At 43.4% G+C, this 17,044-nt stretch overlaps 1 protein-coding gene across 1 annotated transcript; it reads left to right on the top strand.

Annotated features, from left to right (window-relative positions):
* The first annotated feature begins 595 nt into the window (after window positions 1-595).
* On the top strand, window positions 596-16,706 carry ACTA2 (actin alpha 2, smooth muscle). Its single transcript, XM_054572807.1, has 9 exons — window positions 596-635; window positions 4,325-4,479; window positions 5,834-5,962; window positions 8,532-8,642; window positions 10,122-10,206; window positions 10,553-10,714; window positions 12,212-12,403; window positions 13,668-13,849; window positions 16,442-16,706. The coding sequence occupies exons 2-9, from the start codon at window positions 4,351-4,353 to the stop codon at window positions 16,583-16,585; spliced, it is 1,134 nt and encodes a 377-aa protein (XP_054428782.1). The 5' UTR covers window positions 596-635; window positions 4,325-4,350; the 3' UTR covers window positions 16,586-16,706.
* The last annotated feature ends 338 nt before the right edge of the window (window positions 16,707-17,044 follow it).

Below are 17,044 nucleotides of genomic sequence, written 5' to 3'. Positions count from 1 at the left end.
TGGAGACTGCCAAGTTCCTCTGTGAAACACAGTCCTTCAGCCCTGTCTCCACTTCAGTTCCTATCCCGTTAACACTGGTCGTGAACTTGATTTATAAACACAGCTTTGACTACCATAAAATCCCCACTCGATCTATTTATGAACAATGGAAGCAATATCCTTCTTTATTGCTGGCCACCCTTGTGGGAGAGTTCTTAAAAGGCCGCTTCCTTCTGTTTTCAGCTCATTAGAAAATGCCAGCGGGGCAGCAGGCTGGCACCTCCTGAGGAATGTGCAATCCGTGCCTGCATCCTCCTGCCCCCTTACACCAGGCTCAGTGTCTCTGGAAGGTTCAGCAGTTGCTCTGAAGGCCTGGGGTGTTTATCTCCCACAGGCAGCTGAGCTGCCTCCCATTTCATGAACAGAGCAGTGGAATGTCGTGGAAGAGACCCAGGCCTCTGGCCACCCCGATTAGAGAGTTTTGTGCTGAGGTCCCTATATGGCTGTGTTAGACTGCACAACCGGCTCAAGTCTGTCTTCGTTCCTTGTTTGGGAAGCAAGTGGGAGGAGAGCAGGCCAAGGGGCTATATAACCCTTCAGCGTTGGGCTTCCCTGAACAGCACCCAGAGCCGAGAAGCCCAGCCAGCATTGTCAGGGTAAGTGGTACAGCCCAGGGATGTGACTTGCAGATTCCAGCAGCTCTGATGGTAGCCAGCACCATCAGCCTTCGTCCGAAGGGACTTGGCTGGGCTCCTGCACTCTGAAATTTCTGAATGAGGATTGTACTACTAAAATGATTGTAACTTTTAGCTCTAATTACCTAACATTAAAAAGAAGGTTAAGAGGCAGCTTGGTGAGGAGGAGAGGGAGAGGAAGACAAAATTAAATATCTCTGTGTCACCTGTAAAATCTATAGTAACCCAACAGTCCAGATCTTGTTACACATTTCAGGGATGCAATCTAGCTCTTTGCATTTTTATAATTTGCATAAGTTACACATTTATTTATAGTCAGGCACTGGAAACTCCAGTATGTGAGGTTCAGATTGGGCGAGAGGAGCCTTCATTGGACTGGATTTTTGGTGCAGCAGAAGTGTCCGGAAGTGGATTTTAGTTGCCTAGTCTCTGGTATCGGCTGTTTGCATTTGCTTCTGGGTTCCTCTGGCTCTAATTGGTAGTGTCTTCTGTGGGAAAGGTGTGTCTCTTGCATGCAACTCTCAGCTTACGGTTTAGGATGTGTGCATCAGGGTAGCTAGGTCATTTGCAGCAGAGCACAGCAGGAAACAACTGAATCTTTTTTTCTGCAAATAAAGGGGGAGGGAGCAGAGCGAGCATCTGACAGCTGTTCCTGCCTCAGGCTTCTGGATGCCTGGTCTACATATCTGTCAGCCTCCTGAGGCTAGAGGGACTGCGGAGCCAGCCCTGCCACCCCAGGCTGAACTTCGCTATAAATCAGGGCTGGGAGATTCAGCCTGAAATTGGGAGTTTTCACACTGAGACTTTTCCTTCCATTTTGTGACTCATGACTAAATATGGTTTGCTTTTCAAAACCAATGCTCTGGGAACAGCAACATTCTTCTCCCCCCCGCCCCCTATTAGCCACTCATTTTTGGCATGAGATACACTCGGAGCAAACCCCCTGACCCGGGTGCTGTTCCAAAAGCAGACAGTCAAGTGTGTTTTACCTAATTAGGAAATGCTGTGCTCTAAACTCAGGCAGGTTAGATAAGAGTTGTAAACCACTGAGACGACTCGTTTTTGGGGACGCACAGACCTCGTCTTTAATGACAGTGCTCTTTTTAGAGATGATAAAATACTTCCGGGACATTTTTTGCTAAATAAAAGAACATTTAATAAATTTTGAGCTTTTTTTCTTGCATGCTAGCTGATGCTGTGGGTCAGCCTTCTCTTTCTGCCATATATTCAAACACTCCCTCAAATCTTCCCTGCCTGAACAAAAGGGTTGTTAAGAGTGTATGTTCATGCTGAACATCCTGTTAGAGTAAATATCCCACTGAAAATATTTTATCCTGTTTTCAGCTCTTACTTTTGATTTGGAAAGTCTGCCTAGCACCTCCAGAGACAGCCTCTGACCCTGGGGCAGGCGCCTCTGACAAATGCCGTGGACTCTTGACTGCTGCTCTGATTTGTCTGCCTTATACCTCTTTTCTCACCTCTCTTCCGGCTTCTTAATTTGCTAGGAAAGAAGCCAAATTACACGAATGCGGTGTCTGGAGAGGGAAGGGAAGGGTGAGAAAAGAAGGGCAAGCCTTTTACAAGGCCTGTTTTCCATTCTTACAAGTGGAATCCACAAGTTGAGGGTTTCCATCCTAAGCCTGGGGGCAATGTGGAAAAAAAGCAAAAACTAGCAATAAAAAGATCTGGATAATGATCATAATAATATAATGATATTTATACTATGTAAAAATAATAATTTTTAAAAAACTTAAAAACATAAAAACAAATATTTATTGAGACCTCATAATGTATATGACACCATAAATTATTTTCAATGCTTTTAAAAGATCTAATCTTCATAAGAACGCCATGTTGCGTGTGCTGGTATTATTGCTGTTTTATAGATTTTTTTAAAAAACCCTGCTATTTAGAGATGTTATATAGTTCACTAAGCCATACAGCTTCTAAGTGGTGAAACCTCGATCCAAAAGCAGACAGTCTTGCTTGAGTTCAAGCTGGTGATCATTGTGCTCTGTAGTCTCCACTGTCCTAACTTTACCAGTTTGGGGATCTATGAAAAGTCACTTCAACTCCTTGCCTCTTGGGTCAGTTAGAGGTAATAGCACATGCCCTGCATTTTAAAATACAGTGTCTCAGCTAAGGTTCCTGTCCTTTGCAAAGGGTCAAGTCACACGAGGCCCTCCTGTGGAAGTTCTACGCATTTGGAAAGATGCAGCACTGATTTCATACTTTTGGCCTTTTCTTACTTCCCAGAAATTTCCTTAAAAGAGTGGCCTTTTATATGTAGGTCTGGGTGCACAATGAGCTCTCCAACTTAGAAGAACCTTCCTCACCTAGAAATCCTAAGATCTCAAAGTCAGGTTGGGAATTCTGGGTGCCCTTGTCTTTACAGGATGTTTCCACCTCACTCTGCTTGGAAAAAATGGAAGGGAGTCTGGATTGAAAGCCGAGGGGTAATAGTAGCCCTGGTTCAACTCTGCCTCTAATGGCCCAGGTGCCCTTGGGCAAATCACTTCTCCTGGGCTTTCTCGCTTGTAAAAATAAGGGCGTTGATTAAAAATGTTCTCTAATAGGCCTTCAATACCCCAAATCAGTAAGTTATTATTTTTACCCTTGCCTTTCCACTTTTGCCATAGGATCCAATCTTAAGAGTAGGATATTTAAAATATTATTTTATTATTTAAAGAATACATGTTCAATGTAGGAAATATAGAGACTCCAGATAAGATCATTAAAAATACCTACAAAACCCACCACTTCAAAATAACCCCATCAGTATCTTGGTAAATATGATTAATCTTTTTATAGTGTACAAAAATATACTTCAGTGGGGTCATACAATGTTACTTTCTCTAACCTATTACTCTTAAGGTGGAATGTACCTGTAGCTTATCCAGTTATTGATCTTTCTTGGTGGCAGCAAAGATTTCTGCATGATGTGTAATTCACTGGATTCTCCCTCACTTGTTGGACTTTTAAATTAGCCATGATTTTTATTAATGGAGAATAACTTCGGCCCCTGAAATTTAAAGCACCTTCTTATTAGAAAGATTTTATTGCTTCTAATGTTTTTCCAAGGGTAAAATAAAAATTGTCAGGATTCAAAAGAGATTTTTCTTTTAAACATTTTACATTAAACCTTTCAACCTTTCAACATTTCCAAATTTTTACACGCTGCCCATCCTTCAAAATCTACATGTTCAAAAACTTTTTAAAGTTACGTCTTAAAAAATGTGAATTTGGGTGGATACTGACAGCAAATTTCAAATCCTTCTTTAACATATGACAAGCAACTTGTCCTTGTGAAGATCTGGTCTCATAGTCTGATATTCCCATCTGTGCTCTATAGCTGTTTATTCATTTGCTCATTTAGTTGGTGTTTAATATGCTTATGAGCACATGAGAAATGTCAGGCACTTGCCAGAGGCCTGTTACATGAACATGAAAGTCTGAGTTTTGACTTACAAAACGCCAGGAGTTTAATTAAAGTCCTTTGAGATAAGTGCTGTGTTGGATAAGGGTCAGCCGAGTGTGGGCAAGGAGTATAGAGGAAGGGCCCCAAACCCGGCCTGGAAGGGGGGAGGGGTCAGGTAGGTGTCACAGCTGGGGGATTACAGCTGGAGCAGCTTCTCCCCTGTTCCCTGCAGGACTTTGCGGCGTAGCTTCAGCCAAGATGTGTGAAGAAGAGGACAGCACCGCCCTGGTGTGTGACAATGGCTCTGGGCTCTGTAAGGCCGGCTTTGCTGGGGACGATGCTCCCAGGGCTGTTTTCCCATCCATTGTGGGACGTCCCAGGCATCAGGTGAGCAAAATTCTGTGTGGAACAGAGAGAAACAACGCTATAGATTAGGCCCCTCTCTGTCTGTGTGTTGATGGGTATCTGCAGATTGTCTATTGCTTGCTGCCCAGAAATGATGTAACCTTACTAAAAATATACCTCTGATGACTAATGTCAAAGGATAAGTGCCAATTTTATACACAACATAACTTATTTAATGAGTGTCTATCAGATATAAGTCTGCCCCATTTTCATAAGGTTTTTTTCTTGCCTAATTATAATAATTGTCATTATCATAATCATGAGAACTACTTATGAGTTACTTGATGTATACCATACCTACTCTTCTGAGAGAAACTACACTAAAAGCTCAGGTCATTCATTCTCAAAGAGCTTGATGTTAGATGAATGTAAGATGTGTTACCAACTGTAATTTTACATATGGCTAGCTGTCAGTGAAATAAATCTGGACAGCCACATGGTGATTTTTTACATAATGTTATATATAAACAAAATGCTGGTGGCAGCTGCATGGTAAAAACTGAGAATTTCATCTTAGAAATTCTCCTTCCTATCAGAAATGCATTTTGTGCATTGAGCTTATCTGATCGATATTTGTGGCTCTCACTTTGGTGTATATTCACAACAATAAGAAATAGAAGCCTCGTGCAATGAATGAAGTCTGTTTCTTTGTTGAATGTGCAGCAGAGATATCTTATGGATCTGCGCTGGCCATGACTATTTTGCGATTCTAGAGCAATCACTCTAGTGCAATTTAAAATTCTAGTGAGGAGGAGAATTCTTTCTTTTCTCCTTAAAAATATACACTTGACAAATGTCTTAACGTTGATTAGTATGAATTATCCATCAGGAATAAAGCACTGAGTGGTCTGTAGATATAATGCTTTTGCTCATAATGGTTAAAAAACAATATTCATATACTCTTGAGTAGATGACAACTTTAAAGGTTGCTTCATTATAAGAGGCAAATTGACATTTTGCCATTTAACTTACCTGTAAAATTTCCTACATTCATTAAACAAATCGTTATTGCATGATGAATATATGCCAGGCAATTGGTTATAATGGCAAACCAGACAAATGCAATCTCTGCCAGAGCTCCTCAAGGAACACAGAAGGTACAACACACATGCAGAGTCTCATTACACATGGGGCCCTTTGCCATCTGGAGGCCGATTCAGGTCTGTTTCTAATCAACTGAGGGATGCCGCTTAAGAACATAGTGACCACAAGACTCCACATATTGTTGTTGGTACCAAAACAGGAAATTTATCTCGCACTAATTCAACCCTCTGTGACTGTCATCAATTCACAAGTTCTGGAAGAGGCTTACGTGTAATGCATTGAATCGTTTTAGGGAGTGATGGTGGGAATGGGACAGAAAGACAGCTACGTGGGTGATGAAGCACAGAGCAAAAGAGGCATCCTGACCTTGAAGTATCCCATAGAGCACGGCATCATCACCAACTGGGATGACATGGAGAAGGTACTGCATGGTCCCTGCAGGCTGAGCCCTCAGGCTGCGTTATGCCTGTGGGCCCCGATTCAAAACACGTGCATCAGTTGCTCAGCTGTGCTTTTGTTTGTTCATGTTTTTTCTAGATGACCACTAACTAAGAAAAATAAATCCTTACGTATTTCTTTAAAAGCAACAAATTCCTTGCCTAACAGGGTTTATGAACAAATGAACAAGGCCGTTTCGTAAGTGAGAATGGTCATTCTTTGCCAGCAGTGGGAACAAATAGTCTATTGCTCAATAGAGTAAGTTACCTCCTAGGACCTGTAGGAGCAGAGCAGCAGCAAAGAGGATGGTCCTTCTTTCACCAGAGGCTACCTGGCTCTGCCTCTCAGTGCACAGAGCAGTTGAAGAGCTGGGAGTAGCCTCACCCCACTCATAGCAGAAGCTTTTCATTTACTCACCCTGAGTGTGTTGGTGTGTGTGTTTTTTTTTAAGTTTTTTAGTTTCACTACAGAAAAGAAGGCTGTGATGACATGGACTTGGCAACTTCCTGTTTGTCCCTCAGCGTGTTGAAGCACAACAACTGACCAAATTTTTAAATAGATATTTAAAAAGTATTTCTCTGTGTTGCATTTAAGTAAAGTCTTTATCTCTCAGGCCCATGTAAGAGCTAATGAGGAGATGAGTTAAGTCCTAGGATTTTAATGTTATATTAGACGTCAGAGAAATACAAGTGATCAGAGAAAAAGCAGAAGAAATAATGAGAAACTGACATAAAATTTTTTAAATGCAGCAAAATATGTTAGAACCACATATCTGGATTTTTATTTATCAGCTCTGTGCACGTGCACACACACACTTACCAGTTTAAAAGAAAAATAGTATTGCTAGAATTTATCAATAATAATGTTGGAACCTTGGCTTCTCCACAAAAATTGCATTTCGTTAGTTTTGCTTGGTCTAAGATTCTAGATTTGTTAACACTGTGGTTTGCACTGAAGAGAGGATACTAATAACAATGAGAAAATATTTTTTCAGATTTTCTCCATGGAGCTGCCAGCATTTCAAAATGTATACCACTCTCACCTTGCCCCTAACTATGTTGCTCAGTTGGAGCATCATCCCGTATGCCAAAAGGCTACGGGTTCGATTCCCCGTCTGGGCACATACCTGGGTTTCAGGTTCAATCCCAGGGCAACTGATTGAAGTTCCTCTCTCACATCAAATTCCTTCTGTCCGTCTCCCCTTCCTCTTTCTAAAACAATAAACATATCCTTGTATCCTTGGATGATGATTTTTAAAGAAAGAATATATGCCCCTGGAGAAAGTTCTTTAGAATGAATAAAGTATTTCATAATTCCTAAAATTTAAATTCGAAGAGTCTGCAGGGGCAAAAAAAAAAATTTGTTTTTTAAATGATGTTTTAGAGTAACCACTGTAATATGACTGGCAGGATTTCTTGAATACCCTGGTACTTTCACTCCATCAAAGAGCTTTCAGAAGTCTCTCATTTCCTTTCCAGAAACCACAAATTCAAAACCTAAGAAACTGGAACACGATAAAGAGTGTATAAAGTTGATCTGGCTTTTGTTAATTTATAACCTTTCACTGCAGTTCTTCTTTTGTCTTAATTCTAGATAAATCTAATATTTCTGTTGCTAGAGGAGAATTTTCATGCTTTAAAAAAAAAAAAATCAACATATCCTTTTGTACCGTGGTTTGTTCTTTATGACATGCAGGGCTTAAAGAGAGAGCAAAAGCACACTTAGGTCCAAAGTACATTCACACAAATGCACTATAAAAAGGCACTGACTTTAGAGACATCTGAAGGCCAAAGGTATGCCCATGAATGCAATGTCCAGAATGTCTCAGTGGAGGCAGGCTCCTCCTAGACTTGGGGGTAGCCTCTGGTGCAAAAAGAGGGGTGCAGGGGATGGAGACTGGAAGCAGGGTAACTTGTCTTCTCTTAGCATACACTGCAGAGGAAAATTTCATGAAAATATTAAAAATGGCAACTAGGTCTTCAGATCAGCTTCATTCATCCATTTATGTTTTCATTCCTTTGTCCTTCTACTTGATTAATTAAATCATTTCCCCATTAACATTAATGAAAATAGAAGTAGGAGGTAAAGATGATACAGTTGAATAATAATAGCATTTACCTTGGGCCAGGCACTGGGTTAAATAGTAACTCTAGGGCTTCCTTATTTAATTCTCACAAAGACATGCTAATGATTTTTATATTAGTCATGGTGAGATGGGAACTGAAAAGGTTAGAATTTGTCTACAGTCATACAATCAAGAAGTGGTTGAGCTGGGATTTAAACTCAGATTTGATGCCAAAGCCTCTGCCCTTACCCACCACACTGTCCTGCTTCCCAGACCTGGGTTTGGGTTTTTGTTCATTCATCTACGAACCATAAATCCTTGGGTGAGTTTCTCAGAGTCTGGAGCTGCGGTCTCTGCATTGGTAAAAATGTGGACGCAAAGTGAGTACTTGGTCCTGGTTTCATTGAGCTCATTCTGGCCCCTTTATGGGGCCTGCAGTACCCCCGCGGCATCACATCATTGTGCTTCTCCCTTGTTTCCCCCCTAGATCTGGCACCACTCTTTCTACAATGAACTTCGTGTTGCCCCTGAAGAGCATCCAACCCTGCTCACTGAGGCACCGCTGAACCCCAAGGCCAACCGGGAGAAAATGACCCAGGTAAACACCCACTCCAGGACCCAGCGCTGCAGGTCTGGGGAAACACTGTTTCGAAAGGACTGTACTCGGCAGCAGAGACGGACAACTTTGCAGGAATTTAGGGACTCCAGAGGACAGGGACGTCCTCATGGTACTCATATTCTTACTGCAGGGACTGCACTCCTTTGACCTCCAAAAGCAACAGGACAAGTAAAAGATTTACTTTAAAAAGTGACATGTTCAGGTTAAAAACATCTAAGGAGAAGTCATTTCAAAACGTAGGCTGAAGCAAAGTAGGTGATTTTGGTTCTGGAATTCTAGGTTTGAAAACTGGATCTGTCACTTATCAGTCATGGGACTCTAAACAATTTACTTCATTTCACAGAGCCTCCTTTAAAAGTTGGGAGTATTAGCACTATTATTTTTCAAAAGGTTGATGTGAAGATTAAGTGAGGCAAAATGTTAAATATATACCTTGGTGTTTGATATACTAAACGTTCAACAAGCAATAGTTATGATTGTCTACATTGTGACTTGCTTGAAGCTCAAAGACCGTACAGCAGAAAACCACTCGTTCTACCAGCCAGACAGTTTCCGGTTTGGATGAGCAATGCAGTAAAAACATCTAATGTTAATTTTATGCTCATTTGTGGTTAAGTACTGGGCTAAGATTTTACATGTATTGTCTCTTTAAATCTTAACAATGTGTGAAGCAGGGCCTATTATTACCATATTATGTAAATGAAGGAATTGAGGTTCGAACACATTAGGTGAAGGTCCTAAGGTCACAGAGCTAGAAATGGCAGAACCTGGAACTGACCCTAAAGACTGCAAGGCCTTTTCCTGGGAGGAGCTCCCAGAGCTGACACCAACACACCAGCAGTTGTTCTCTACAGGGAGATATCTGCATGCTGGGGAATCGCTCCATGTAGCAAGACGCTCTTTCTGATGGGTGTTATTATTCCTGTGAATGGTGTGAAGGCAGAAAACTAGTTAAGAGTCATGGCTCTCTAGCAAAAGATGTCAGACATTTTAGTGAACAGTCAGAGCTGGGAAGGTTTTGCAAATCGAGAAATGGAGGCCTGGCATCTCAGTGTGCACAAACTCCTCACGAGTGACTTAGAGGGGCTCTCATTCTATTCTTGTCCCTAGACCACATGAGCTGGGTGTCGGTGCCCACATGTGGTCCTCTGTTACCAGCAGGCAATTCTCTCTCATCTGCCAGGAAATAGGACTCCTTCCCCTAACAGCCAGGGTGGCCTCAGATTTTAGGTCTGGCACTGACCCAGCCACTACATGAAGAAGTGGAACTGATTAAGCAAAACCTCAGACAAACCACAAAACTAGGCTGATCACAGCTAATCTGAGCTTCAGGTTTAAAAGGCCTCTTTCCTTATACCAGGGAAATGAGATCTGCATTCATCAACAGGAAGGCACTTTCTTGAACATTCTTGGTAAGATGGCAGCGTCACTAACTTAGTTCTTTGGATTGCTTTGCAGATTATGTTTGAGACTTTCAACGTCCCAGCCATGTATGTGGCTATTCAGGCAGTGCTGTCCCTCTATGCCTCTGGACGCACAACTGGTAGGTGACTGGGAGGAATGGGAGCCTCCACTGAATAGAACATCAATCATGAGATTTGACGGCTATAAATGCGTGGGTTGTGATGACTCAGAATTGACAGGGCTCATCTCAGCCCTCACAGGTCTTCTTAATACCCATAAGATGAGCCCTTGAACTCATATTTCCAGCAGACTTCTATTGCTTCTCTCTTCCTGCTCTTTCTCTCCTCCAAGTCTGCCCTGCCTCTCCTATCTTACCAAATGCTTTCTTTCAAATACGAGGCTTAGAAATTCCCCCTCTACTAGACCAGCACGTGACCCCATGCCAGCTGCCATGGTGACTTTTATTGCCCCCAACTGTCCCCCAGGCATTGTGCTGGACTCTGGAGATGGTGTCACCCACAACGTGCCCATCTATGAGGGCTACGCCCTGCCCCACGCCATCATGCGTCTGGATCTGGCTGGCCGAGATCTCACTGACTACCTCATGAAGATCCTGACAGAGCGTGGCTATTCCTTCGTGACTACAGGTGAAGCCTGTGTGAACAAGAGGAAGAGGGTGGAGGGGGTGGCATGCTCCTTCTCATCACATACAGGACCACAGGGACTAGCCAAGGAAATGACAGAATGATAGGAGGGGGCCCGGCGGGTGGTACAGCCATTGTAATCTGGGCCAGACTGCAATGCCCAGAGCCAAGTGTAGCTTTTTTTTTTTAACTGAGTGAAATTGCAAAATGATTACACTGTTTTCTTGACAAGAATAGTAATAACCATCAAGTATGATAAAGTAGTCAGGGTTGTATTTTCTGAACATTTTAAAATCTCCTCCATTCACAAATAGAAAAGAGAGTACAGAGACTGAAAGTAGTCTGCTGTGATGACTGGCAGTCTTTGGAAACATCTAGCCAGGGTTTGGTGACCAATTCTGTAACTCACTGTGTGACCTTGACCAGGTTTCGCAACCTTGCTAAGTCATAGTCTCTTCATCTGTAAAATGGATATGATCATGGGCCATCTCTGGCATGACTGTTGAGTATTAAGTGAGATAATGCGCATGGAATACCCAACACAGAGTAAACATGCAGTAGTTATTAGTGTTAGGGCCAACCCAGCAGACAGTGATATGTTCGTCTTTGGACTCTGAGCAAATGCCACCTGGTCTCCACCACAAGAGGCGGAAGCAGATGTCATAGAGACATGGGGACCTCCTCAGTGCCCTTGGCCCTGGCTGCCTGCCCTCCCCTCACCAGTCTGGTACTATTTAAATATTTATGTTTCTGGACATGCCTGTGGCTGATTCTAGACTCTAAGTTTGAGCTCTGAAGATATTGAAGTCTCCTTTAGGAGTAGAGAGTTGAATTAATTTTGTTCCTGACTCTGCTCCCCACAAAGATACCTCTAAAAGCTTCCCAGATGGAACCAATAGATGAGAACTTCAGAAGGCAGGGGTGTGAAGGGTGTCTCCCTGTTGTCTGCTCCTCCATACATTCCATACGCGTCACTGGAGACCCCTGGACAGCTCTGGTCCTGAGCCAGGGCCTGCCTCTCTCTAGAAAGCAATGAATATGCCAAGAGTTTTAACTGGGATCTACCTGGACCAGGTGATGTGGACTGCCGGAGCTTTTTTGAAACCTGTGGGGCCACAGCGGGGCTGCTTCAGCATAACTTCTAGGTCAACCAAAAATCCAATATGACTAACTGTTATAAAAAACAAATTATAACAGAGAATGATCCGTTAATCCTGCAAAAAAACACAATGTACAAAATATTTCCCGCTCCGTGCCTTTCTCTAGCCAGCTCATTTCATTCCCATCATGCATTTGCCAGACATTATTCACTAAGGGTCAACTACGTGTGAGGCACTCTGCTAGGAACTGAAGTGGTTCCCTGGTGGACCTATAATTTAATTACATCAGGGATTTGGGGTCTCAGAATATCTTGTTGAAGGAACCAGTACTGTGGAAGAGACAGGTAGGACGGGTGGATTTTTACCGCCTGTGCAAACTCTAATGTTTTTGTCTCAACAGCTGAGCGTGAGATTGTCCGAGACATCAAGGAGAAACTGTGCTATGTAGCTCTGGACTTTGAAAATGAGATGGCCACTGCCGCGTCCTCCTCCTCCCTTGAGAAGAGCTACGAGCTGCCTGATGGGCAAGTGATCACCATTGGGAATGAGCGCTTCCGCTGCCCAGAGACCCTGTTCCAGCCCTCCTTCATTGGTAGGAACAGTGTCCCACCCTGGGAAGGGGAGATCACCCTATCCTCCCTTACGCTGCCAGCCTTTGGCCATCAGTGCTCTTCTGCACGTGGGACATGTGCCCCAAGACCAAACACACTTCTAAACCAGGGCAAGGCTAAGAGTGTCACATTTGTTAAGTGAGAAGACACAAGGCCAGGAAAGGAGTTTTCTTTGCAAGAAAACACAATATTATAGTGAAACCAGAAGTATTCTTGATATATGGTATAGGGTGAAAGTAAATATTATTTGCACTTAGGACACAGTGGAGCCACTGGATGGATGGGAAGGGTGTGCTTGCTGAATGCTGAGAGTTTGGAAATGGTAGAGGGAGAGGAAAATGGAAGATCCTGTTCCTACATTGGCATTGACCTTGAAAGAAAGGTTGACATAGCTGTTTACAGAGGGCAGGCTCTGGGAGCACTGAGCCTGAGCTGGAGTCCTGGCTTCACTTTCATGTTCTCGGGGAAAGCCACTTAAGTTCCCTAAGCCTCAGTGTCCTCATCTATAAAGGGAGGATTGTAACAACGTCTATATCGTAGGGTGGCTGTGAAAATTACCTGGCATGTGTGTGGAGCACTTAGCCCAGTGGCTGGCCAAAACAGACTCACAATAATTACTAGATACTGCCAGTAATTAATAGTTAGGTGTTAGTATTAGTATTGCTATGGTTATTACTATTTTTATTATTATTTATCACAACACAGCAAAAGATGAAAGGCTGTCTAAAGATTCTTTTCAAAAGACACACGTCAGGAATTAACAAAAAGTTCACATTAAAAAGAATATTATCAAGATTGAAGAATCAAAGATGGATGAGTCTTTGTCCAAATAGGATGAAGCACTTTTCTGATGATTCGGCACCATTTTGCTTTGAGGGATAAAAACCAGGTGGCAGCCAAAGAGAGACTTGGGAGACTTCAGATCAATGGCTGCCACCCTGGCTCCGTGTGGATCTTCCACAGGGAGCCCCGAGGCTTTGCCCCTGATTAAACCCTAGAGAGCAGTGAATCTATTAAAAATAGGTGACGGATGTTCTAGTCCCCATCTTCCCAGGGATGCTGCAGCAGGGCCTCCTCACTGGGCAAGAGGTAGAAGGACATGGAACATTACAAGGAACTCTCAGTCTTCGAGATGGGTGGTCCCTAGATTATTTCAATCAGTGTATGATCTTCCATGTAGATCTTCCATGTCTGGTCTGGGTTTTACCCTCCAACCAAGGACCATGGCCTGTGTCTCCTTTCTAGGGATGGAGTCTGCTGGCATCCATGAAACCACCTACAACAGCATCATGAAGTGTGATATTGACATCAGGAAGGACCTCTATGCTAACAATGTCCTCTCCGGGGGCACCACCATGTACCCTGGCATTGCTGACCGCATGCAGAAAGAGATCACGGCCCTAGCACCCAGCACCATGAAGATCAAGGTACAGTTCAGTGACAGGCCCCATGGCCACGTTGCTGGTGGTGCCAACCCTGTCACCAGACGTGAAGGACTCTTCAGAGGCCACATCTTCGTTACATGTGCTCACAGGTGTTAGGGCTAGGCAGTGGGTCCAAGACCACGAGTTTCATGCCTTACAGAATATAAGTCAATCCAGTTCATAAAAGAAGTCAAATTACCTTGTACAAAACTTAATGTATAACCATCCTTGTTTATGAGCTGTTTTTAGCAGCTGTGATAGAGTTCTGCCCATGGGCCCATTCTCTTTCAAATACATAGTTTGTTGTGTTTCCTCATCACAAAATAGTGCATCTCATGCGTAGAGCATTTTTTTTAAAGATCACAGAGGAGCAAGGTATATTTCTGAAGAGGTTTAAACCCCGTAGACTCAATAGTATATACTCTTCTCCCACTACTAAACACAGTCACATCTCAGTGGCCAGGAGGGAGCGTTTGGTCTTTATCTCTCTGCACACCTTTTGATACAGGGGCTCAAAAGCACAGGATGACTCAGGGTGACCCCAGAGCCACCCAGGACCCCTGTACTGTGTGAGTTCTGAGTCCCAGTCAAGGGAACCCGGGGATTAAACAGATCATTCTTTGGAGGCAGCCTTGCATGTGACTGGTGATTTAGAAATCACCTCCCTGTGAAATCAGAAGGCCACGCTGAGGCCCTCTGACCCCTGTCACATGGCGCAGGAGAAGGGGCAGCCCAGGTGCAGGTCATACACATTAGAAGTATTTGAACAAGTTCTATTATTTGCACTCCCTTCTCTCTCTTTCTCTCTCTCTCCGGGAAGGCTATGCAGGTCACATAAAAGAGTACTAGGCTGAAACCCACTATCTCTCTGCAGTATCAGCTCTGCAAGACTGCAGGGTGAGAGAAGGGACTGTTTCCTGAGGACTGGTGCCCCTCTGATCTGCCCTGACCCCCTGACCCTCCACACTGCTGGAGGAGGAGGAGGAATCCAGCTGCTGGGCTCAGTGACAAAGCCAGCCTAGACTGGAGGTGTATTACAGGGAGCGACTGTGGCTGGCTCAAGTTGAGAGTGCCTTGCTCTCCAAACTTGGCTTCTGGAATAGAAATCAATGTGGAACTTTGGGCTCTGGTGTAGTAAGAGAAAACCATTAAAAACCTAGGACAGCGAGACCTAACATGAGGGGAAACTGAAATTGGATGAGGGGTTTATAGGAACTCTGTGCACACTCTTTACAAGTTTTCTGTAAGTCTAAAATTATCCCAGATAAAGAGATGACTTTTAAAACAGAGCAAAACAAAACCAAAAAACACCTGGGAGAGGTCCAGGTTTGAATACTGGGCTTGACATGCATACAACCAGCGCGAGCTAGGCCAGTTGCTTAAACCTCTCTCAGTCACTGCTTCCTTCTTTGCACTGTGGGAGTAATTTTATACTTACTCTTAGAAGCGGTTATGAAAATTAAATGAGATAATACGTGTTAGGACAAATGTTTAGCATAGTGCATGGCACACCATAAGTGCTCAGTAAATACTAGCTCCTCATATTAAAAATAAACATTCAACCAGTGCTTGGGAGATAAACAGAAATTAATTTTTTTTATCATGGTTTTAGAAACACTTTGTCTGTTAGGCTGAAATGTCCATACTCATTTCTACCCAAGTCTGGAGTGGGATTTAAAATTGCTCAACTCTGGCCATTTTGGGGGTTTCTGCAGGTAGGCAAGAACCCTGGCCTGCTCTGCTGCTCTCTGTGCCTAACTCATTCAATTATTTAAGAAATTTTAGCAGGTGGGTAAAGCCAGGCAGCCCAGCGTAGCTGGGACCTATCCCACATCAATGGTCATCCCAACAGGGAGCCCCGAACCCCTCATTGTTAAGCAGTGCATCTCAGTGGACTTAGTCAGGTGGGAAAACCGTGTAGAGTATGTTCTGGCACAATAGAACTTCTCACTGAAGACACTGGTTGTTTCTGTAGAAAGTATGTTGTGCTGAGTTCTGAGGCATAGCTTATGGAAATCAAAGACATTATCCTGGCTTTTTTTTTTTAATACTTTATTTATTTATTTTAGAAAGAGGGGAAGGGAGGGAGAAAGAGAGGGAGAGAAACATTGATGTGCTAGAGATACATCGATCGGTTGCCCTCTTGCACGCCCCCAACTAGAGACCTGGCCTGCAACCCAGGCATGTGCCCTGACTGGGAATCAAACCAGCGACCTTTCAGTTTGCAGGCTGGCACTCAGTTCACTGAGCCACACCAGCCAGGGCTCATGAGGGCTCTTAAGTGGAGGCCTTGCAGGATTTGGAGCCAACCTTCAATTTGTACAATAGCAGACTCAATGTGGTAGAAGTGTGATCAATGCTTTGAAAGAGATTGTTTAAAGGAAGCCAGAGAAGCAAATATGCTCATTGAATAATCTCTAAATCCAGAAACTATTCACATCCCGTTGGATTAGGGGTAAGGTTGGACATCCGATAGCCCAGACTGCCCCTAATGTCCCTGAAATCTCAGCCAGAACCACCAAATCTGGACCCTGGTGGAAGCCCAGGCCCTGCCCTAGTGTACTCATGGCCCTTCTTTCTCACCTTGACCGACAGATCATTGCCCCTCCGGAGCGCAAATACTCTGTCTGGATTGGCGGCTCCATCCTGGCCTCTCTGTCCACCTTCCAGCAGATGTGGATCAGCAAACAGGAGTACGACGAAGCTGGGCCATCCATTGTCCACCGCAAATGCTTTTAAAATTCTTCCCTGCTCTCTTCGTTTCTAGCACACAACTGTGAATGTTTTGTGGAATAATGCCTTCAATTCTTCTCCATATCATTCCTAGCCAAAGCTCTGACTCATTGCCTATGTGTTTTTTAATAAATCTGAAATATGTTACCTTTAGCCTGTAGCCATGGCCTCTGATCACCGAGCGATCGCACATTTCTGTTAGATTGACTTTACCCGTTATAGCACGGCTCCCTCTTGTGGTCATCTGAGTACCTGACAGCACTAGGAAGTATGTGTAAGTTTCCCAGGAAAGGGTAGAGGAATCACATTAACACGGGAAGTTCCAAGAAAATGCTGTTGGTGGAAAAAAAATTTGAAAATACACAGAAGATAAATATAAACAGATTAAAGTCTTATAATAGGATAATCCACACTGACTTCACAACTTGCTGAGTCATTATATTACTTGGCTCTCTTAAAAACTCA

The sequence above is a fragment of the Pteronotus mesoamericanus genome, unplaced genomic scaffold (genome assembly GCF_021234165.1).
Source record: "Pteronotus mesoamericanus isolate MK-2021 breed Mesoamerican mustached bat unplaced genomic scaffold, CSHL_Meso_final contig_24, whole genome shotgun sequence".
Classification (NCBI taxonomy): domain Eukaryota; kingdom Metazoa; phylum Chordata; class Mammalia; order Chiroptera; family Mormoopidae; genus Pteronotus; species Pteronotus mesoamericanus.
The sequence above is the reverse complement of the archived record's forward strand: the minus strand, read 5'-3'. Positions and strand labels throughout refer to the sequence as shown.

Bases quoted from the DNA above. Each gene is read 5' to 3' on its own strand.
- ACTA2 (XM_054572807.1), top strand. From the start codon at position 4,351: ATGTGTGAAGAAGAGGACAGCACCGCCCTGGTGTGTGACAATGGCTCT. The intron at 10,715-12,211 runs GTGAAGCCTGTG...TTGTCTCAACAG, and splicing joins CTATTCCTTCGTGACTACAG to CTGAGCGTGAGATTGTCCGA. The intron at 12,404-13,667 runs GTAGGAACAGTG...TCTCCTTTCTAG, and splicing joins GTTCCAGCCCTCCTTCATTG to GGATGGAGTCTGCTGGCATC.